The sequence below is a fragment of the Cynocephalus volans genome, chromosome 6, assembly GCF_027409185.1.
Source record: "Cynocephalus volans isolate mCynVol1 chromosome 6, mCynVol1.pri, whole genome shotgun sequence".
NCBI lineage: Eukaryota > Metazoa > Chordata > Mammalia > Dermoptera > Cynocephalidae > Cynocephalus > Cynocephalus volans.
In genome coordinates, this window is record NC_084465.1 from 65,517,853 (window position 1) to 65,543,305 (window position 25,453).

Sequence of the window (25,453 nt, forward strand, 5' to 3'; positions counted from 1 at the left end):
GAACTAATTGTAAGGAAACTGAAATTTGTAGCCTTTGAGATTCATCTTGACATCTTTGAACATTGACTGGCACCAGAGTCCTGGTAAAAAATATTAGTCTTTGTGGCTCTCCTGTTATTCTTTCTGAAAGTTTCTCCTACCCACATCTTTTCTTCCCTGACCTTAGTCCCTCATCCAGTGGATGTCCAAAATCTATCCTTTTCAACCACAGAACTCTCCTCTCATGTTCAAAATATCAATCTTTCTTTCATCAAACAACTCATCCTTCAATAAGATTAATACTTCCTTGAGGGTAGCTGTTCTTATGGAGAGTGATCTGATTTAAAGTGAATTCCTAATTGATGGAGTTTGAAAGAGAGATATTTTTGAGCTTCAGGATCTTTAAGTGTTCTTTACTATTACCTTTTTTTTTTCCCCCCCAGGAGCAGTTGTAGTCAAGCCCTGTAGTGACTCAGATCTTGTTTGAATCCCCACTTTGTCACTTATTATCCATGTGATAATAAAAATGCTAGCTCCCATGCCTTTCTTCATCTTACCTAGTTTGACCCAGACGAAGGAGTATGAAATCAGCCTTGCCACAGCAAACTCTCCTCCACCATTCATCACTGCTTTCCATGTTTCTACGAGAAGTCATAGCTTAGAGAAAGATCATGGGTTGCTCCACAGCATTGTGGATATTCCTTAACTCTAATTGGAGCGAACCACACTCTGTCCTTGAATGTGAATCTTCATTACAATCACTTAGTGGCCTGTGTTACAGACATAGATGATATAAGACCCACTGGGTTATTCCATATCTCCCCATGATGTATCTCAGTAATTAATCTCTTAAATAACAGCTTGTCAGCTTGATTTTTCCCCTTTACATCTTCCTCATAAAGGCAGGGAATTTATATTTAGCTGTATGACTTGCTGAGCAACAAGCACATTAAGACTGTAAAATAAAATGAAGTAGTTTTCTCCCAGTTATTTTCTTTTCAGTAAATCCTTTAATATATTTAATCCCTACGTGTTTTCTTACTTTGCAGAACCATTCAAAACATTCAAATGCTTCATTATCTGCGGCCACAACTCCCTTGTTACTTTAACCCACTTTGGAGCTTATTTTCTCTTGGGAAATCATTACTATCTTTTGCACCTTGGGTTTCATTGAAGAAATAATGCTTCCTTCAATAATCAAGCAATTCAAATACATTTTATCTTTTCTGTTGATCTCTAGTGAGTAGTTTTGTTGCATCCTTGGATGTTTATATGAACTAGATAATTGAGGCTTGACCACTAAATACTCATATATATCTGTATGAGACTTATATAAGAAATTTAAAAGAATTCAGTATAGTGACAATTCTTTATTCCTGTCTCTTCCCATTCCCTGACCCCACAAAAATGAATAGCAAATGGTAAATGCTGTTTCTGTTTTTTGAGAATGAAGGAAGGAGCGTATTATAATAGTGAAGCTTCACGACATGACCAAGAACTATATTTAGTTAAAATATTTTTATGGGAATTTTCCAGATGCTTTAGGCAACTAGGTGGGGAGGGGGGTGAGGCTAGTCTCTATTTCTATGACTTTACTAAATGTTTTCTGGAAAAGTCAGAATTTTTTTTTATTTGGAAAAAAGATTATTTCATCTTTTGAAACCACTTTCTCACTGACTTAATGTTTTTGCAATTGTACTACTACTGTCTTTGAAAGATTACAAATATGAAATTGCAAAACTGAAAATATTCTAGTTATCTTTAGAAAGTTTCACTGTAGATATTATACGTCATTACCTTTTTAAAAAATCATTATCTTTTGAATTCTCTGAAACTCTGTAATTATCTTCTTAATGGATTATAACTGATCATTATTCTAATATCTTTTTTACAGCTTTATTGAGAGGTAATTGACTAATAAATATTATTCTCATACCTGTGCAAAATATCTTAGTATTAAACCATCATTTAAATACTAAGGTAAGGACAGATTCTGGAATGTGTTAAGCTACAGAGTTGTAATGTGGTCTACACAAACTGTGAATACTAGCCACAGTATCTTTCTTCAGTTCAAAGTAAGATTGTCTTTTAATTTTTGTAAAGAAATCTAGTATGTGATTTGCAGTTATAAGAACATCGCATGAGGTCAGAAGTTGTTAAGGTCCTTTTCATATATTTGTTGGGGAAAAAAAAATCCTCCTTTAAATCCAATACAATTGTGATGGATTGTCCCGTGGTAGCAGGGAGAAAGTGAACATAACCATGGTTAAGGGAACACAGCTTAACTGTCTGAGAGACCCAGAAACAAGTTCTGCCTTCACCTTTTATTGCCCCATGACCTTGGGAAAGTTACTTAACCTCTTTGCAATTCAGTCTCCTCATACCAAAATGGAGATAATACATTCCTTGTAGAGTTGTTAGGATTACTTTGAGATAATGTGTATAAAGTGTTTAGTACATGACTGATAGGCACTTGGAAAGCACTCAACAAATATTGGCTCTCACACTTATTTTTGTGGTAGGCAATTTGAACTTCTTCAGCTTGCATAATTTCTTTATATTTTAGCAACTGTAGTTATGTTCTCTTTGAGGGACTAAATATCTAAAACAGAAGTTATATAACATCTTGTTCTTTATTCTTATTTGTCTTGTTTATTTTTAAAACCAATACTTAAGTTTTATAAGTCTACATTCTACTTTATCATTTCTAATATTTAATCAATAACAAGGTAAATTTCCTTGATATGCCTATTTTCCTATGTCAATGTTTCTATGACAATAAACCATTTTGCGCCATTGTAGAATCCCACTGGGTAAGATGTAGAATGTAAATCACATAATGTGAAATCATTACACCACTGGTCTCATTCAAAAAAAGTAAAATGTATTTTTCATTTCCTTGATTAACCCAGTTATGGTAGCTGAAACAAGTAGGAGTTTATTTTTCTGACATAACAAGAAGTCTGAAGGTGGGTAATTACTGCAGTGGTTCAGTAATTTAGCAATGTTAGAGCAAGTATCTCTGCAATTCTCCGGTCTTTCTGCATAGATACAAATGACTGTGGCAACTCCAGAAATCATGTGAGAGAAGGAGGATGGCTGCAGGGCACACAAGCCACCTCTGTTCCTTTTTCTTTTTTAATTGTGATATAATTTACAAGTAGTAAAATAAACATATGTTAAATATGCCAATCAATGAGTGATACACTCATGTGATCATCACACAAGTCAGCATGTACAACATTTCCATCACCCGTGAACATTCCTTTTTGCTTCTTTACAGACGGTCCCCCAAACACATCCCAGAAGCAACTGCAGTTCTAATTGCAATTATTAAAGGTTAATTTTGCCTATTCTTCAATTTCATAAAATGAAATCATACAGTATGCATACTTGTCTAGATTTTTTCACTCAACAGAATACTTTTGAGATTCTCTCATGTTATGTGTATCACTAGATTGTACCTTTTTATTGCTGAGTAGTACTCCGTTGTCTGTCCTCTTTTTATCAGGATACCAAAAACTTTCCTAAAAATTTTCCTAGTAAAAGTCTGCTGGCATTTCATGAGTCATATCTGGTCACATAACTAGTCCTCACTTCAAGAGAGGCTAGGAAAGTATTTGTCTTTCTAGCTTCTATCATGGGATGCTACAAAGGCAAATCATGCTCAGAATGACTTTTGAGTAGCCAAACAACATCCACCAAAAGGAACTTAACAGTTTTAAGTTTTATTATGAAACTCAGGTTTCATTCTTTCTATTAAAAAGTGCTGATTATCTTATTTATATATTACTATTTTAAATTTACACATGAATATTTCAAGGTAATACAATAAAGCAAAGGTAATTTTAAAAAGAAAAATAGAAATATAAAATTATGAAATATGTAATTGTAATACTAAAAAACTATGTTCTTCAAAACTGCACTGTCTGATATGGTAGTCTATTCAAATTAAAATTAAATAAAATAAAAAATTCAGTTCCTCAGTTGCACTAGCCAAATTTGATATGTGCAATAACCACACATGGCTAGTGACTATCACACTAGTGAATGCGGGTATAGAATGTTTCTTTAACCATTGTGAAAAGTCGTATATGACAGCACTGCTCAAGAAAGAGGAGGAAAATAACAAATAAAAATCATTTTCCATCATCAGAGTACAATCCTACTTGATTTAGTGAACTGTCAAAGAGTGTAGTTCTACTACAGAAAGATTTAGTAAATATTTAATTAATTTAAATCAAATATTTAAATATTTGAATTAAATTTAAATATTTAAATTAGGTGATTAATTTGGTTAATATTTAATATGAATATTAAAGCAAGAGAGAGAGAAAAGTAAAATATCATTAATTTTTTCAGTAAATACTTATAGAGCACATACCATGTGCCAAACTTTTGGAGTACAGTAATGAACAAAATAAAGTCACTGTTTTCAGGGAACTTCTGGCATAAAATAGAAGAGATACATAAAATAAAATAAACAACGTCCGATAGTGGCAAGTGCTATGAAAAAAATAAAGCTGGATGAAGAATGGGGGAGAAAACTTTTATAGGTTATTCAGCAAAGGCCTTCTCTGATAAGATGATAATTATACAGAGTCCAGAAGGGGACTAGGAAGTCAGCCATCTGGCTATCCAGTTAAAGAACACTCTAGGTAGTGCAAACAGCAAGTGCAAAGACCCTGAGGTAGATACATGCTAGGCTTTTTGGAGAAAGATGAAGAAAGACCAATGTTGCTGAATCAGAATAAGTAAAACAAGAGGATAAATGAAATCAGAGACCAGATCCAGAAGGCTTCATAAGGATTTGGGGTTTTACTGTGAATGATGTGGAATGCTATTAAAGGGTTTTGAGTAGAGGAATGGCATCATGTGACTTATGTTTTACAAGGATCAGTGTGGCCATTGTGTGGGGAACATACTATGAGGAGGCAAGGGAGAAGCAGAGATATCAGTTAAGACCTTAGCAAAAATCAAGATTAGAGATGATGGTTGCTTGGACTATGGTGGTCCAAGTGGGAACAGGTGGCAGGATTGTGGATATACTTGAATACAATTTACTATTGGACTAAATATGAGTTGTGAGAGAAAGAGAAGAGACAAGGATTACCCCCAGATTATTGACCTAAAAAACTACAAAAATACGACTACCATTTAATAGCATAGGGAAGACTAATAGAAGAGCAGGTTTGGGGGAAAACCCCAAAAGTTTGGTTTTAAACATATTTGAATGTGTATGTCTCATTCAAGAAGAGTTGTTGAATAAGTAATCAGATATATGAATTTTGAATTCAAGAGAAAGGTCCAAGCTGAAAATGTAAGGAGACAGCTTATAGGTGGTATTTTAAGCAATGGCAATAGATGAGAACATCAAAGTAGTGAGTGGGGATAGAGAAAAATTCTGTGGACTGATCTTGGGCTCTGCAACATTTAGAAGTCAGGGAAATAAGAAAGGACCAGCACTGGGCATTGGATTTGGTAACATGTTGGCCATAAGTCACCCTGACGAGAACAGTTTGGGTAGAGTAGTGAGGGTGAAAGCCTATTTCAAGTGGGTGCAACAGAGAATAGAGAGACTGGAGACGGTGAATATAGACAACTCTTTTGAGATGTTTTACTGCAAAAGAAACCACAGAAATGGTGTGCTAGACTGCCATACATGGTTGAGAGGTTTTTTTGCTTATTTTAAGAGAGGAGGTATTGTGTCATTTTTATGTGTTGATGGTAATGATCTAGTAAAGGGGAAATTGCAGGTGAAAGAGGAAACAATTACTGAAACAGTGCCCTAGAGCAGAAAAGCAAAAGGGAGCCAATGGAAGGGTTGGCCTTAAATAGGTGTGATGTAATTATTTGTTGTTACAGAAGGGAAGAAACTTGTAGAGTAAGTAGAATGTGGGTACTCATGTAGATGTGTTGACTGATATGGTAGTGGGAGAATGTGAACATTTTCTTCCAGTTTTGCCTATTTCCTAAGTAATTAAGTTTAAGATTATTATCTAGGGGGCTGGCTGGTTAGCTCAAGTGGTTAGAGTGCGGCCTTGTAACACCAAGGTCAAGGGTCTGGAGTTAACATCCTGGTACGAGCCAGCCACCCCCCACCCCCAGTCCCAAAAAATAATTATCTAAGGTTGAGAACTATGTAAAAGTATTGAAATATTAAAGAGAGATAAGATATGAATTAAGTCAAGAAGGTAAATGGACAAAAGAATTGACTATGAAAATGTAGTAAATTTAAAGTAAAACTGGTTAGCATAATTGAGTGTTTAGTTTTCAGCCAGGTTCAGTTGCTGGGGTAAATTTTAGTCAAGTATAGAGAGGGAGAGAGGCAGGATCAAGGGAGTTCAGGAATATGCAAGGAGTGAATATAATGATGGTTAATAAACCTAAGCTGTATAAGAGAGGAAGTAAGGACATGATTGGATGCAAGGAGATATTAGGGTCAATGGATTAAACCTCATGATGGAAAGGAGATTGGGAGTTGGGGTCCCCAAGGAAATCAGCTGGAAAAATAAAAGGGTATTAGAGAATGCAATACTTTAAATTGAGATTATTGAAGGAGTGGAGACATTAGTAATGACAAAGTTTACAATATAACAATAGGTAAGGATGGCTGAGGTAGGAAGGAAGACAAGATCATTGGAAGATAGCAGATCAAGCAACTGAGAGGTCAGGATACTGAAACAATCATCTACATGAATACTGAAATCACCAAGAAGTATGACGAGAAGTATAGTAAAGAGAGTCAATGAGTGCAGGTGTAAAAAATCTTCAAGGAAACAGACACTGGGATCTGCAGTAAGGAGGGCTGATAGGTGGTACCGTCTGATGGCATGGTATAAACTTCAAAGGGCTCATGGTCTGGGATATGGTAAAGGGCAAGACAACTGTTACCCCACCTCTTGGCCCAGTAACATAAGAGGTTTTGGGAGAAGCATCTCCCACCTAAGAGGACTACAGGGAAAGCAGTGTGCTAGGGGAGAGCCAAGTTTCAGCAAATCAAGTAGCAAAAGGAAAAATCAGAAAAAAACATTTGAGATATTTGGGATTTTGCTGACTACGCTTGTGAGTTCTTTTTAAAAAAAAAAAATTTTTTTTTTAAAGATGACCAGTAAGGGGATCTTAACCCTTAACTTGGTGTTATCAGCAACATGCTCTCCCAAGTGAGCCAACCAGCCATCCCTATATAGGGATCCGAACCTGTGGCCTTGGTGTTATCAGTACCACACTCTCCCAAGTGAGCCACGGGCCAGCCCCTCTCTTGTGAGTTCTAGAAAGCACATTGGAAAGGTTTGATTTGAGAGGTGAAAGAAAATAGGGGGAGGAAGCAAAAGATAGGCGTTGTATTACAGAACATGTAAAAGGTTCTCTTGAGTTTTAGTTTTGTTAAAAAAAAAAAAAAGTGGAGAATTGAAGCTGTTAGATGATTCAGTTGTTTGTTCTGCCCAAATCTTCTAGATTATCATATTAATTCTCCTGTTTAGCTTGTATTGTGTGGGTATAACTTTCATAAATTATCAAAGATGAAATATATGAGATTAAAGAGATCAAAACTGTATACAGGCTCTGAGGATTTATTGTTTCTACTACTTTCTCATCTCTAGTTTCTAGGGAATACAATAATTACCATAAGAATTTGGATTAAAATACACAGAGCAGAAATCGTCACAAGACATTTACTGAAAACCAATTCATGTTTTTCATGAACTGAACAGGTAATAGAAAGAAATCATGAGAAATACAGCAATACTGATAATAGAGCGTGTGATTCCTTTCTAATTTTATGTCCTTATACCTAAGCTCCTTTTTTTTTTCAGTGAATCCCTTGGTCAGTCAACCCAGTATTGAATTTCATTGATATGCAAATCCATATTCCCTATTGTACAAGAATGCAAAACTAATCAAATGTACATGCCAGAAACAAGGACAAATTTTGTGAAACAGTTATTTATACCAATACACACAGTATAACACATTAAAAATACATTTACACAAATGAGCTGTATATTTCATCTTACTAGTTTTTGAGAGTTATTCAGGTCATAAGTATCTTTATGTATAAAATGAAAACCAAATACTGGTTGACAACATGCTCAACCAAAAACTACAACCAATAACTATCATGCTAAAAAAATACTATTTTTATATATAAGAGTTGGAAACTGGAAATGTTTGATAGTGATCTCGTATAACAGTCAAAATAAATGCTGTCTGAGTTGTAAAATGTATTCTACGAACACCACCTTAATTAGTTTTTCACTGGTAAGGACACTTGTGTTTTACATATCTACTTTACCTAACAAAATTAACAATTCCTTAACATCATCTAATGCCTAGTCCATGTTTAAATAACTCGCATTGTCTTAAAGATGTATTTCTTCATTTGTTTGTTAGAAAAAGAATTCAAATGATGCCTACAAACCTTATTTGATTATGTATCGTTTGTCTCTTTTATGCTGGGATAGTCCCTTTTTCCCCACTCCATTGGAGAAAACAGTCATGCAGACTACTCATATAGAACTAGTCACATAGAATGTCTCAAATTCTGTATTGGTATGATTGCTTCCTTATGGTGTCCTTATTCTTTCACCTCTTGGATTTCCTATAAACTGGTGTTTAGATGTAGAGGCTTAATTAGATTCTGGTTCATTTTTTAGGCAAGAACACTACACAGATGGTGCAACTACACTTCCTGTTGCATCACATCATGAGGCATATAATGTCTGATTGTTCCACTTTGAGTGATGATGAGTTTGATCAGTAGATTCAGATGGTGTAGCCTGATCCATTCACCATAAAGTTTCCTGACTGATAGGTTGCATGTGACAAATTTGTGAAGATCAAATAATATGCAAATGACAATCACAATATTCGGGGGGGGAGGCTGGTGGAAAAAGCTTCTCCAACTATTATTTAACTACACTATTAGAGCAATTGTGTTTACTGATCACATAGGTACTCTACATACACTAGTTTGCTATCTTGCTGATGAGGAACTAGCAATATTTAAGTGGAAAATATGAAAAATAGCTTTAGAAATTTTGAACTTATTCCTCTGGGAAAACAAGTGTAGTGCTGTATTCTTACTATTGAGAAGGCAAGTCAACACTAAAAGAACTGTACCTAAGTTAAATTATAATTTTCCAGATGTTATCACTAGAATGTAACTCCAACAGGGGATGACAACTAGATTTCATTTCTCTTTTCAATTCCGGTCCATTGGAAGTGACTGGCAGGGCTCTTTGTTGAGAAGGATACCGAGGCACTGTTTGCACTCATTACAAAAGAATTAATGATTCATTTACAATTACAGCCTCCAACAACCTTCATCTTGCAAAATTGAATGGTCATTTCTCAGTCCTCATTTTACTTGACCTATTAGCAGCAATTGTCACAGTTCATTATTCCTTCCTCTTTCATATTCTTTACTTGACTACTGGTTCCTTTGACATAGCTGGCCACTGTTTTCAGCCTCATGTGCTAATTCCTCTCTACTTTCCTCCTTCTTACAGTTGGAGTATTCCAAAACTTAGTCATTGTTCACTATCTTGCTTCCTAGAATAGCATGGTCCAATAGAAAAATAATGTGAGCCACAAATGCAAGCCACATATGTAATATGAAATTTTCTACATTAAAAAAGTAAAAAAAAAAAAACCCTGGTGAGATTCATGTACACCTTAATTAACCCCATATACCCCAAATATAATCATTTCAATAATATAAAAATAGTAAAGTAATATTTTAAGTTATTTTGTTTTAATACTGAGTCTTTGAAATCTAATGTGTTACACTTGTATCTCAATTCAAACTAGACATATTTCACATGCTCAATAAGTCATGTGGCTAATGGCTGCTGTGTTGAACAGCATGGCCCCTGATGATATCGTCTAGTCCCTTAACTTAAAGTACCATCTATATGCTGAATGCCAACTCCTCTCATTTTTATTTCTAGCTTGGACCTCTCTCCTGAACTCCAGACTCAGATATCTGAGGGTGACATTGCTCCTTGGATGCCTAATACGTATATGTAACATCAATTCCAAAACTGAACTCTTGGTCTCCTCCAAATTTGCTCTTCTCCATCTCAGTTACTGGTGACTCCATCAACTCAGTTGCTTAAGCCAAAAACGTTTGGAGTCAACCTTGACTCCTCTTTTCTCAAACCTTGCATTCACTCTACAACTCCCATGGCACTATTAGTTCTATGTTCAAAATATATCCAGAATCTGATCCTGTGACATCATTACCACTACTATGGTCCATACTCCCATTATCTCTTGTCTGGATTATTGCAATAGCATCCAAACTGATCTCCCCCCAACCCCCAGTCTTTTCTCTTGATAGCAGCCAAATGTCCTTTAATGTAAGTCAGGTCATGTCATTCATCTGCTCAAAATTCTCCAATGGCTCCTGATCTCACTTATAGTAGAAGCCAAAGTCCTTACAATGATCGTCAGAACTCTACAGGATCTGGCCCCCTGTTGTCTCTCTGACTTCATCTCCTACTACTCTCCTTCTTGCTCACTCCACTCTAGCCATCCTTGTTTCCTGCTCTTCCTTTAACATGTCAGTCATCCTCTAGCTTGAGGGCCTTTGGATTTGCTGTACCCTCACTTATCTCTATGGCTCGCTCTCTCATCTCTTTTAAGTCTTTGCTGAATTATCATCTTCTCAGGGAATGACTTGACTGAATGAATGAATAACATGAATGAATGGTATGACATGACATGACATAAATGAATAAGTGCCATAAGGCAGAGTCAGAGCACATTTTACCTGCCAATAGAAGTCAATACACAACTTTCAACATTTATTGAATAAAACAGACATGTACAAGTATATGATTGGTTGTTATTAGTGAAGGAAAACATTAAAATAATCTTGTTGCTTTAGAAGGTGTTCTTGAACATTTTCAACACATACTGGAACAAACAGCTGACTTTCTAAGTCACTGAGAAAGCAGTATCCCTTAAGAAACAGGAATATCTCATCAGATATACTGGGGCTTCCTCATCCTAGAAAATCAGAATCTACAAACATAATCCCTCAATCCAGGCAGTAATCACTGCACTATCAAAATACTTCGTTCTTGTCCTAACTCTACTCTTAGCTTGATGGGTGACTGTAAACCACTTCTTTTATTTTCTCAATCCTTTTATTCCTATGATAAAATGTCTAATCTCACCCATTTCCCAATTCAGGTTGAGATAACAGGACAACATATGCTTGGGTGTTACAAATTGGCACAATTATGTATGCATTGTGTAGCTTGAGGGAAAAAAAAATCTTTTTTAAATCTGAGAATTTCTAAATCAGGGCTATTTAAAACCGGTATTCAGTTTGTGGTAGACTTAAGGTCTTTAGTTTCTCCCCTTTTCTTTTTTAACCCCAATTTTCACTTAACACCACTTCTACATTTGAACTCATAGTCTATTTTTCAACCTAGCTCACAACAAAGGAAAAACATGATTGACTTGAGTGTAATCAACTTGAGACATTAAAATGTGTAGTTCACCCCAGTAATGAATTTGAGAGTTGGAGAGCAGGGAGAAAAAGGAAGTATTGAGGGAGCAGATAAGGGGGCGGAAAAAAGAAAGAAAAAAAAAAGAGTAATGCTCAATTTATACGTACAGCTCAATTCAATCCAAGTATTTATTGGGTGCAAAACTTTATGCTAGTCATTTTAGTTATGCCAAGATGAGCAAGACATGATGAGTCTCTGCCGCCAAGGAGCTGAAAGTATGAACTAAGCAGTACAAAAATTACTAAAATATCATGCAGAGTACGTAAAGGAAATACAAGGAGAAAGCATACTGACATTAATTGAGGACGTTTTAATATGCCAGGGACATTCACATATATTGACAACTCATCCAAATAGTCCTGGTAAGCTCAGGGAGAATAGGTAACTTGTTTAAGATCATTAAAACTAGAAAGTTAGTGTAGACTGGCTTTGTCCCCAGTCCAGGTTCCAAAGCTCAGGCTCCTTCCAGAACACCAGGTTCCGAAGCTCAGGCTCCTTGCTAAAGGGAAGCTCCAAGGATGGGTGGGAGCGGAGTAAGTCTCGACTGGATACGTTCCAGTTGCAGTGGAGGGAACAAAGAGATCGGAAAAGCTATTTGGAGGCTGCGCATGAGGTGGGTCTGAAGAATGAACCAGAGTTTGGGCGGGAACGATTGTGGAGAAGAGGGAGGGACTTTCAGGCTAAGGAATTAACGAGAGCAATTCGCTGCTCTCCCAATTTCTGGCGTCCAGGAATCAATCTAGGTTGAAAAACTGGCGTCAGTTGGGTTTTCACAGCAGCTTTCCCCCCGACCCCCATCTTTTTCATTGGGGCTTTTCAACGTTCACCAATTTCACCATTAGGCATCTGTTATTTTTGTGATTTGAAAAACCCAATGTTTTAAAAGCACTGAATCCTTTGGATGGCGGGTGGGGGTCCGGCCGGGAGCCCCTGGCACACCCCGTTCCTCCGACCCCCCAGCCCAACCGCCACCTGGGAGCCGTAGATCCCCGAGCAAGGGCGATCTCTCCGGACGGTCCCTCGCTTGCCTGAGGCCTGCTCGGAAGCCGGACCAAGGTCGCCCCCGCGGGCCGACGGGGCGGGGCGGCGCGCTGGACGGGGCGGGGCCGCGGGCGCACCTGCCCGGCGAGGCGAGGCTAGCGGCGGCTGCGCGGACCGACGTGCCCCCCCCTCCCGTCCCGCCGTGTGTTTACGTGGAGACGAAGATGGCGGCGGCGGTGACGGCGCTTCTCGTGCCGCCGAGGGCGATCCGCCAGTGAGCTCGGAGACTGGTTCCGCTCCAGGCGGAGGGAGCGCCGGGCTCGGCCCTGCTCTTCGGCTCGCGGAGCTTGCCGTCCCACCTCCGTCTGAACAGACCTTTTCTTTCTACCCCGACCTCCTCCCTGTTTTCCCCCGCCTTTCCCGCAGAGGCCATGGAGGACGAGGAGAGACAGAAGAAGCTGGAGGCCGGCAAAGCGAAGGTAGGAGAGCCGGAGGCAACCGGGCCCGCAAAGGGAGGCGGTGGCTGGGAAGGGATAGGAGGGGGCCTGGGAAGCGGAGTTTGCAGCAGCCCCAATGCGCAGCCAGGGAAGAAGGTGCTGCGGGGTCTGCATTTTCTCCTCTCCCTCTCTCCCCTTTTTCCAATAGGAGGAAAAGCCCCGTGCTACTATCTAGCTGATGATACTTCCCTGATGACTGAGTGGTGTGGCTCCTTTCTCGTGAATGCCCAAATAAAATTCCTCTTTTACTGTATTGCTATAAGCTGGCATTTAATTGCTTCTAAATCTCCAACGTTTCTCTCTTTAGGGCGTTTTCTGGGTGGTGCAGGCATTGTGCTTCCAAAGTGGGGATTTGGAGCTTTCCTTTATTTGGTGGGGGATTTGTGCGCTGATCATCAGCTTGTCTTCCTTAGGTGGCACGCTGGCACTCTTAGGTGTGTGTGATTGGCCTGTGACAGCTGCCTCAGCAGTGGCCTGAGTGTGCCACAAGTGCCAGCTGTGAACTTGGCTTTAGGGGCGTGTTTAGAAGCGTGTCTTTGTATGTTTGTATTTGAACGTCTTTGTCATGGCATGCGCTTTTGTATTGTATGGAATGTTATGCTGTTTGTAAATGGAACTTCTGTGGATCGAAAGGTTCCATATTTCAAGCAACACCTGTAGAATTCCTGGTTTAAATAATTTCGTTGTTATATGTGTCTCTGTTGAGCCCCTATTTTGTGAGTATATATGTATGGAAAAGCCTGTAAAGCAAACAAGACAATTTTTCACAGGTATCATTCGTTGGGCTTCAAGGAAAAATTGACATACACAAAATATAAACTAATAGCATATTTCTTTTAAAAATTACAAGTTTGAGCATATCTTTCGGCTGGCCTCAAAGGCCCCCTTCCTCCCTACAATGGAGTTACCTTTTATATATTATATTCTGACTATCTTTATATATGTATGTAATTGTTAGCAATCATACTTGGGCCACAGTTAAACTATGATATAGTTAACTGTTTTTCCTCTCTTCCTTTCTTTCGCCTCCCCCCCCCCCCATAAACAAAGGAAATCAGGACAATGATTTCAGTAATCAACCATACTGTAGAGATACAGTAGTAGATGCTCAACACAGGTTTGTTAAATGAATATAATTTAGCTTCATATTTCTAAAATATAGTTGGCTTTCCCGTATGTTTTCCCTATCTTAAGTGAAGACTTAAATGCTTTTATGTAGCCAGGTAGATTTTTACTTTAGAACTTATAAATGGACAGCATCTTCAGAAGCCTAAGGTTGCTTACATTTGTGTGAACTGAAGGGCCGAGAAAGCTCAATACATCTAAGGAAGTGGAAGTAAAGTGTGTGCTTCCTTCCAAAAGCCTTGAAGTTCTGATTAGACATCTTATTTGTCTATTACCTCAGAATTTTTACTGCCTGCCCCCAGAAGTATCTTTCCTAAATGTATGTGAAGCTGTACTACAAAACACAGTTTGCTTTGGCCAGACACATTTCATAATGGAGTATTTATTTAAATTGCTTGCTGTGAATGGTTGATTTGGCAGAAATAGAATTCTAGTTTCTGTGTGTGTGTGTTTCTTTGTCTTTCAAAATCCTGCTTATGGGGTAAAAATCTTTTTCTTTTAACGTTAACTTTTATTATAGAAGATTATCTTCTTATGGATTTGAGCCTAGTTTTTCCAGAGAAATAAATCTTTGAGACTTGTAAGGCAAGGGTATGTTTGCTGCAGGATTAGCTATATAATATAAAAACACTGGAAATAACCTTTAATGACAACATGAGAATTTTTTTCTAAGATATATAAATGCTGTGGAATATTATGCAGCCATTATGAATACTGATGGGAAATGGAAAATAGAGTGAAAATACTGTCATCAAAAATAATATGTACATTATATCACTTATGTAAATGTGTGCTTTTAGATTCGGACTGAAAAACTCTGGATTATAAATGTAGTCATTCATCAAACCTATATTGAACTGTTTTATTCACAAAGCTGGAAATATAGAGGTGGTGATAGTCTGTGCTCTCAAGTTGCCTACAGTTTAGTGGGAGAGACAGACACTGGGTAATAAGTACAAAAAGAGAGGAGGTATAGTAAAATTTTGGGTGTTTTTTTTTCACATTTTGTTCAAATGTTTTAAATGCTGCTGCCTCATTTTATAGAATACAAATAAGGCTCTTAATATTGATATTAATGCAATTTAGCATAATGCCAGTATATATTTGCTTAATAAATGAATGAACAGAATGGGTGCTACTTTACTAACATGGTTGTAATTTAATAACTGTAATCCAGAATTCTCTTAATCAAAGTCTCTTATTGCTGGCATCAAAAACCACTTAAAATGATCATTTTCCAAAATTTATTAGAGGCTTGGTTCTCCAAACATCTAATTTGTTCACTGGACTTACGTACTGTATTGTACTTAATACTCTAGTTTTACAAACCACAACTGTTTAATCTTTTTCTTGGTAATTGACTGGTAAGCTGTTCGATTGAAAAATTTCCTTTCTAATGGCCGGTGCGCTCACTGGCTGAGCGCGGTGCAGATGACACCAAGCCAAGGGTTGCCATCCCCTTACCGGTCACGAAAAAGACAAAAGAAAGAAGAAGAAAAAAAAGAAAAATTTCCTTTCTGAATCTATTCTTCATAAATGATCATTTTTAATAGCTTGTCATGTATATAATGTATAATACTTTATAAAATGTTTTATGCCAACCAAAATCTACAGTAATAGAATAAATCATAGTATATGTAACCATTAAAATAATTCTACAAAGACTTTTTAAATTGGGAAAATGCCCACAAATAATTTTAGGTTTAAAAAAGTTACCAAGAAAAGGCGTATGTACATATTTATGTATGAAGACACCACCAAAAAATGCATTAATATGTGAATGATGGTTATCTCTGGGTAGAGGGTTATAGGCAATTTTAATTTTCTTTACACTTTTAGTATTTTCCAAATGCTCTACAGTATATTTGTTTAGGAAAAAAAGTTCAAATGCTATTTTTAAAAACAAAGGCTTATCAAAAACTGTGTGATAAAAAAACATGTTACATTGTATGACCATTATACAGAACAAGAAAATGAGGCACAGAATAGCTAGGTGTCTTACTTTAGTGTATTCCTAGAACTGTAATTCTTATTCCAGTGTTGCTTGTATTATATAGTTGTGATTCTGTATTATAGACATTTATAGATTTCCTTTCCGTTCTTGTCTTTCTTATCCTTCTTTCCTTGCTGTCAGTTCTCATTGCTGTGGATGTGTTCATTTTGCTTTTCTCTTTCCGATCTACCTCTTCCTCTAATTTGTTTTAAATTTGCTGTGACTAAAGAAACCAGAAACTGAGGTTGGTAGAATGGTTTGGGAAAAAAAATCAAGAGCCAGTGGAGCCTGGTGAGTGGACTTTATGGCGATTTAAATTTTCTGCTGCTTGGTGGTTTTTTTGGTTCACTATTGTGTCCTCATCTATGTCTTAAGTATTGATGTTGCAAGAAGTCTGACCCTGGAGATGTAAGACATTACTGCTTTATTAAGTAAATATTTTTCAGAGCTGGGCTAATCCCATTTACAACATGCTAACAGGACTGTACTACATGGGCTGTCCTTGCATTGAACCAAATTATTTTAACTCCACTTTAAATGGCTTCATTTTTTCCAAGTAAAATTATTTACATTATATAGAGAAAGTATTGTAATGTTAGTGAACAAAATTAAATAGAGGATAGTTGTATATTTAGTATAAAATCATTACTCCTGTAAATTAGAATTAGGTATACATTATATTAAAGTTCTAATGTAGCAGAATCCAGCAAAACCAAAGTTTTATACCAGTATTCAACATTTTGTATAATTGGCGTTATTTGTATACTTATTAAAATTCTTGCTTATTGCATTTAGTAACTTGTAATTATATGATTTTTGTTTGTCTAACAAGCATTTTCAGTTTGAAGAGTAGTGCCAATTATGTGCAAATAAGGACAGTCTCCCTGCAACCTGTGTAATTGATTACTGATAGCAGGACTTTTCAGTTAGTTTCCACTGTGATAGGCAGTTAGTTATGGTGTAAAATTGTTCTTGCATATTTCTGATGCACTGTTCCATAACTAAGAAAGTTGTTTACCCTCCCTGTTTTCTTGTAACTTTTTAGTTTTTTAGAAGTGTAGTTTTTTCTAGTTTTACTAAGTGTAGGGCTGTTCTAGTTTTTTCTAGTTTTTCTAAGTGTAGAGCTGGCTGGTTAGCTTAGTCATTTATAGCACAGCCGTGTAACACCAAGGTCAAGGGTTCAGATCCCCATACTGGCCAGCCACAAAAATAAATAAATAAATAGATAGATACACATGCGCATGCACACACACACACTCTTAAGGTGAGCTCATTGGCTTTCAAAGTGGATGCAGCAGTTTGATAACCTTCATCAACTTTTATTGCAACACTGGTACATAGCCTGTGACTTAAAACTAATTCATGACCTTCAGGCTTTGTTGAAACAAAACAAAACAAAACATGGTGTGTTTCGAGAGATAATATAGAGGAAAGAATGTGGTGTTCTGTCAGTGAAACTGAAAGTTGAATGGTGACACATAGAAAAGAGAAAGTGAAAAAGATAGTATACAGCCACGTGATTGGAATATGACAAGACTGGGACAAAATTGTTTTGAAACCAAAACATCTCTTATTTGTATAAATAAAGAGTTTTGTAGTGAGAGCTAAGTTATGGCTACAAAATATCTATTATAGGCTACTGATTATTGAAATGTAAGTGAATTTCTTCTAATATGGAAGCTAGAAAAAGTTTTCATGGTAAATTGTTTAACATTAAGTGATAAAGGGACTTTATATTCATTTCTCAGTATGATTCCACTAAAATTAAAATTAGGCATCTTATTTAATTGGTTAGTCTACCTTTAAAAACTTTAATTTGGAAAAGCTACGGAATATTTAAAAGTTTCTTTATAAAGGTTGTTGTGCATCTGGTGTCTGTGTGTGTGTGTGTGTGTGAGGCGGGGGGAGAGGGAGAGATAATTTATAATACTGCTATTTGGCCTGGTAGAAAAGGCACTAGGACTTTGGAGACATTTATTTGCTCATTTGTTCAACTGACATTTTTGAACGCCTACAACTACAGCTATGGACTTAGCAAGCATTTTATTTAAATTATCACAAATTCTGTGCCTTATTGTGTGTGGGAATAATCATATTACAGTACCTAGATCTCAGTAGGTGTTTTGAATGATAAATGAAATAATTGAAAGCTTTTTGAGTTCTTCTGGTGCTAGATATAAAGAAGTTATGATAATTATTATTTTATTTTATTTTTTTAAAAGATGACAGGCGAGGGGATCTTAGCCCTTGGCTTGGTGTTGTCAGCACCATGCTCAGCCACTGAGCAAACCGGCCATCTCTGTATAGGATCCGAACCCGTGGCCTTGGTGTTACCAGCACCGCACTCTCCCAAGTGAGCCACAGGCCAGCCCTATGATTATTATTTTTTAATTGAGGTGAAACTCATTAACAACTCACCATCTTAAAGCAAACAGTTCAGCAGCATAACATAATGTTACAAACCACTACTTCTATCTAGTTCCAAAACATTTTTAACATCCTGCTTCCCCCCCAGCTGCTAACAGCCACTACTCTGCTTTCTTTTTCTATGGATTTACCTATTCTAGACACCTCATATAAATGGGATACAAATGTGATCCTTTGTGTCTGGTTTCTTTCACTTTAATGTTTTTGAGGTTCATCCATGTTGTAGCATATATGAGGGTACTTCAAAAAGTTCATGGAAAAATTTTTATTATCTTTCAATTATATATTTCCACGAACTTTTGAAGAACCGTGTCAGTACTTCATTCCCTTTTATAGATGAATAATATTCCATATTTCATTGTATGCATATATCACAATTTGTTTATCCCTTTATCTATTGATGGGCATTTGAATTGTTTTCACCTTTTAGCTATTGTGAATAGTGTTGCTGTGAATATTTGTATACAAGTTATTTGAGTACCTGTTTTAATTTCTCTTGGGTATATACTTAGTAGTGGAACTGCTGAGTCATGTGCTAATCCTGTTTAACTTTTTGAGGAATCACTGAACTGTTTTCCATAGCAGCTGTGTGTACCATTTTGCATTCACATCAGCTATGTATAAGGGTTTCAGTTTCTCCATATCCTCACCAACACTTGTGTTTTCCATTTTTCTGATTATAGGCATCCTGGTGGATATGAAGTGGTATCTCATTATTGTTGTGATTTGCATTTTCCTAATGATTAATGATGTTGAGCATCTTTTCATGTGCTTTTTGGCCATTTGTAAATCTTCTTTGTAGAAATGTTTATTCACGTCTTTTGCCCATTTTTTAATTGGGTTGTTACCAACTTCTTTTACATAATATTAATTATTATTATATTTATATATTATGTGTATCTCATCTCTCTATACATATGCACACAGAGAGAGCAATTGAGCATATGCATTCATGTTTGAAAGAGGAGCAGGCAGAAACACATCTATCTATGGTGGTATTATCTTCTTTCTTGTTTTTATTAGGTTTTTTGCGTTCTACCAAAATTTAAATTGTTCCTTCCTTTGAGTAATAGGTTCTTGGTGAGTTGATTAGAGCATGATGCTAAAGTTTGATTTCTTTATGGGTCAGTGAGTCATTCCAGTCCATGGCCAGCTGTTTTACAAGTGCATGCAGTTGGTCGGAGGGGCACCTGTTGGGTTTTTGGCATTATCATTACTACTCCACTTCCACTGTAGGGGAAAAAATAACTTAGTGTTCAGTAATGAAAAAGCGTGTCATTTTTATGTGAACAGAATAGATCTGTACAGATATTTCACCAGTGTAAGACATTTTCATTGTTATATTGACTCCCCTTTTACTTTTTGTGGTAGTCATCACCAAAATATAACTTAGGATACTTAATGCCTGACTAAGTACACTGCATAAAACTTTGGTTGATTTGCACATGGGTTTAACACTATTCAAAAGTGTTAAATATTCAGACTGTTCAAAAATGTAGTATTGTTCCAGGAGTAGTTTTGCCTAGGTTATCGACTTAAATCTATAGATTCTTTTGTATTATGTAAAATTCCTTTATCTTTGTTCATGAACAATGTAGTGTTTGTTTTCAGTTGCCATCAGGGTTACGATTCCTATTGTGGTTTACTATTCACTGAGATTTTTATGTGGTCTAAAAGTTTTTCTGTCAGTCCGAAGGTTTGTTTCTTTTTCCCCCCTTTTAAGAGATCTTTTCTTAAAGTCCCAGAAGTTATTATTTTGACTATGCAGAACTATATTAAACTTTACTATACAAAGTCCTAATCTATAAAGATTTGAATTTATAAATTCTATTGATTGAGTAGGTTCTCAAACTTACAAATCTCTGAAGAACTAACATCTAGAATCTCCTTCTGTTTCTTAATTCTAAACACACTGCAAAATTCCTTGTTTACTAAGGATTATTCTTTGTGGATTCTGTGAGGTTATGTTTATTCCTCAAGGATCTCACTTTTATTCAAGTTGCTATTGCTTTGTTAATTGTTTTCCCAGGGAAGATAGGGACAGGGACCAATTATAACTAAAATATTAGTTCTTCATATGTATCAAGAATCAAACTTAATATGTAAATGTGTGAGGGAGATTGCGATTGGCATGGGGCCGTGATCTTGGCTAATTCCCACAACATTTATATTCTGTTAACTGTATATGTATATGTTGATTTCTTGAGAGTCAAGTAAATTAGTAGGTGTTCTAAAGGCAAGGTATTACAAAATGTGTAAAAACTGCATTAGCAAATGTGAGGATATTTCAAAAAGTTCATTGAAAATAGAATTAAGAGATAATACATATCTTTCCATGAACTTTTTGAAGTATCTTCTTATCTACTGGGGATTTATATATGAAATAATGGGTTTTGGCTGAAAGTTATCAAAACTCTTTTCTATTTATAAACAACTTAAAAATATCAGAAATATTTTTGGTGTGTAATCTTTTATATTAGCTAAACTAATATTTAATTTTTTAATTTGTATAAATTCCTTTCATAATAAAAATACATGTGTGAGCATTTCTAATGACGTCCCTTTGACAAGAGAATTCTCACTTTTCCACTTGAAACAACCAATAGCAATTTTTATAATAAAGCTTGAGAAAAAAGATAATTTGAGATTTTATTTTTAGTTGAGAAGAATATGTATTTTTATAAATTCAAAGGAGAAGTTAGATAAGTAATTTTAATAGCCCACAGGATTTTAATCTTATGACAGGAGAGTCTATCTCTACTTTTCCTCTAGAATTTGGACTTAAATTTTTTTAATGTTCTCAAGTTTCTCTTTTCTTTCTTATGTAGCATCACATTTTCTAGGCTCAGTTTGTACCTATACTCAGAAACTTCTTGGTCAAAAAATCCTTTGAATTATTTTGTGATCTTTTTCCTTTATTCTGCATACACATAACCAAATCCAATTAATTTTCTTCTATTCAATATTGTTCTCATACCTAGCCTTTTTCTTCCCATTCTAATATGACAATCCAATGAAATCAGGCCCACATCATTTCACCCTCTATCTGGGTTCCTTGCCTCTATTCATTTTCTCCAGTTTGTCCTGTACTTTGTCACCAGATTAATCTTAAAATGTTCTTTTCGTTTTGTTCCTTCTCCACTCAGTTTTTTTGAGTCTTTCAGATTAATTCCTAGATTGATTCATTCATTTTGTGTTTATTTGAGCCTCTACTTTACACAAGTCAGTGGGAATGCAGAGATAAAGTCATGGTCCTGCCCTTAATACTTTCACATTCTAATAGAGTAAAAAGTCAATCACAGTATAGTAAGTTAAGTATTCAGAGTGAAGTTTGGGAAGCCATTTATTTACTTATTTGGTAAATATAATTGAGCACTTATTACTTGCCAGGCACTCTGCTAGACTGTAGGATATGAGAGATACAGACTCTACCAAGCATAAGCTTTATCTAGTTAGTAGACAGATGCACGAACAAATAATTATAAATACAAGAGGGTTAATACAACTCTAAGTCTATGAAAAACACAGAAGAAGGATAATCTGATTCCATTTTGGCAGTTAGGAAAGGCTTCCTGGGTGGATAAAACACTGAATGAAGCCTTAAAAGATAGGGAGGTATTAGCCATGTGAGAAGAGAATGAGGGGTAAATAGAAGCTTCCAGGAGAATAAGACAAATAAAGCACAGAGATATGAAACAGTTAGACCATTTTGGGGGAAGGGATACAAGAGTTTAATATTGTTGGAATATAAAGCTATAAGCAAGGTGTGGCAGGAGATGAGGCTAGAGAAGTAGGCGGGGGCTTCATCTTGAAGGTCCCTGAACCTCATGTTAAGGAGACTGAGTTTTATCCCGTGGGTTGTGGGGATCTACTGATGACTTTTTAAGCTGGGGAGTAATATGGTTATATAAATTTGCATTTTAGATAGATCAGTTTGGCAGTTGTGTGGATGGTACGTTGAGATGGACAAAACCATATTTAGGAGGTTGTTGAAGTAGTAGTAAAGTGAAAGACAATGAAGTAGGAACAGAAGTGGGGTTAAATCAAGAAATACTTAGAAGATGAAATCAGCAGAACTTGGTGGTTGGTTGGATCTAAAAGGTAGAGGAAGAGTGAATGTGGAGAGGAGGTTGGTGTTAGCACTAAGACAGAAAAATATAGGAAGAGGAACAGTGTCAGTGATTGTCCTTAGGCTAGCTTGTCAATCAGTTTTGGATATAGTGTATTAGAAATTCTTTATGAGATATTTAAGTGGGATTTTTCAAAGATTTTGTTGTGAAAAGCAGTATAATTATAGTGATTATGAGGTTGTACTAGACCAGTCCATCTAGGATCAAATCTTGGCTCTGCCATTTATTATCTTTATGACTTTAGAAAGTCACTTAATGTCTCCGTGGTGTGAAATGATAACACTAATGGTACTTGCCTTGGTACTTTGGGTTGTTGTGAGGATTCAGCTAATAAGTGTAAAGCACTTAGAACATTGTCCTACTATAAAAACTGTTCAAGAAGTTTTAGCCATTATAATCATCATCATGCTGGAGCATAGAGGAATAAGCTAGACAAGCAGAAAATTAGATTGGAGAAATAGACTGGGATCAGATAATAAGGAGCCATATGTGTCATTTAAAGTAATATGGATTTTATTATAAAGGTAGCATAAAACTCTTAGAGAATGTGTGTAATGTTTAACCTCTGAAAAGGTTCTTTCTGAAAAGTATATCCCATATTCAGGTAGGTATACTGCCACCAAGTGGCAGTTATATGTTATTGCTATACAGATGAAGCGGTAAAACCGTCACGTGCTTTGTTAAAAATATAAAGTATTGCAAATCGTAATTACTTCTTGTATCCCTTACCCAATTTCTCTCTATCGCCTCCCTCCCTCCCCCTTTCCCACCTCTAATAATGATGAACATGGTAATAATATTGATTTGATCATCATATACTGTACACAAATACTGATAGTCAACTCTGTACCCCATAAATATGTACAAATAAATATAATAAGTAAATAAAAATAAAATATTCACTTGCTTAAAATAGCTAAATGTAAACAACCTAATTCTAGTAGGGCTCTCTTATTCCAGAGGGGGGAAAACACCTGAGATGGTTAAATGAAGGAGAGAAAAAAAGAGGATTATTGTAAAGATGCACAGATATTTCAAAGGAAGTTCAGAGAAGTATAGTTGGGCATCAAGGAAACTGAAAAACCATTAGAAACTGATACCATTCTCTCCATCATTTCTTCTCTTATGTTCACAATGGCTTATATTCCTCTCTTTGCAGATCAGCTTCCTTTGGTTGGTTTGCACATGACCAAAAATTATGAAATGAGTCCCCAAATCTGTTTTATTCAATGGAGTTGTTTCCCACTAAATACACTTTAAAAAGAAAAAAGAAGGGGGAAAATAAAAATTATATTAATAGTAAGAAAATCTACTCATAGAGTAAACATCTAGCTAAGTGGTTCCCAAATTTTGCTGCACATTAGAAGCACCTAGGAAGATTTTAAAATTTTTTGATGCCTGGGTCATATACCCCATACCAAAATCAGAAAATCTGGAGTGGGAGCTAGGCCTCAGTACTTTCTAAATTTTCAATGAGCAGTAAAGTTTAGGACCCACTGACATAGCCACTTTTTTTGTTTCTACAACAGTGAATGATTATTAGTGATCGTGGCCTCTTATAAGCCAGGTGGTCGTGGCCTGAGTGATCATGGCCTCGTAAAAGCCAGCTATGTTACTTGGTGTGCAGCTGAAGAAGTAGGGATGATTTAATGCCTGAAGGAAAACTGGCTGTGTTGGATACAAACAAAAGTGTTTCAGTCTACAACATGTCTAGTAGGTAGATTATGTAAACTGTTTATAGGTGATTTTATGGCTGTCTATAGATTTGTATGATTATTGCATCATAGACTGTTTTTAGAGAGAAGAATCTAATTATTTCACCTCTCTTTTCTCATCAAACTAGGGTGGGAGGAAAGGCAGGGGTATCATGGATGGTAGGAACAAGGAGCACTGGCCAGTTCCCTCAGAAGGAAGCTCTGCATTCTTTAAAAATACTTAAATGTTTCACCTACAAAAGAGAACATATAAAATGTATACACAAGATAAAGATTAATAATAAAAAGAACGCCTCTATACCTATACACAAACAAATACATTTGAAACCTTTCCCTATCTAATTCCAACCCCTTACCACATATGTGTACATAAGCAATATATTAGTTTTCCATTTTTGAACTTAATGGTATCTTACATGAAGTCTTCAGTGATTTTCTTTTTGTTCAGTATCATGTGGAGCTTATTCACTCCTGCATAGTATTCTGTTACGGGAATTTACCTCTGTCCATTCTCATTTCAGTGAGTATTTGGGTTGTTTTCAAGATTTTTACTATTACACATACTGCCACTGTTAGTTTTTGTCTGTCTTCTGATGCACAGCATGTGCCCAGGGCTCAGAGGTGTGCAGAGATCATGATCCCATGGTTCCTCAGTCCTTGGAAAGTAGTGATTGTGTTCAAGAGTGAGGTGGGAAGAAGGAGTGAAGTTAAAAGCAAACCGATATTTGTGTGTTGATTATATGTCTGGTTTCATCACATACGTGAGCCCTGACAGATGTCCATGGAACTGTTGATGGACGCTGGATAACCAATGCCCATTCACATGGACCAGTGAACCGACTAGATGTGGCAGTTTCTCTCTCTTTTTTTTTTAGTTAATATTTCCTGCAAAAAAAATGCATATCCCAGGGAATAATAATCTATAACCTAGGTTTATAAATGACCAAACCTCAGATGATAAAATAGTATGCATTTATGCTGCTGAGAGAGCATATCTCTCTGTTACATATATACCTCACAGGGATTCTCCTTTATGTGAACTGTGCAGTGTTATTTTTTTTTAATTATTATTTTTAGTGAG

At 36.2% G+C, this 25,453-nt stretch overlaps 1 protein-coding gene across 3 annotated transcripts in view; it reads left to right on the forward strand.

Annotated features, from left to right (window-relative positions):
* Positions 1-12,708: 12,708 nt before the first annotated feature.
* Positions 12,709-25,453, forward strand: part of AKAP9 (A-kinase anchoring protein 9) — a 136,493-nt gene continuing 123,748 nt past the window's right edge. For all 3 annotated transcript variants that reach the window (XM_063100021.1, XM_063100023.1, XM_063100022.1), the window contains exon 1: positions 12,709-12,964. In XM_063100021.1, coding sequence (XP_062956091.1) covers positions 12,917-12,964 — 48 coding nt within the window. In that variant the 5' untranslated portion in view covers positions 12,709-12,916. The remainder of the gene's footprint in view (positions 12,965-25,453) is intronic.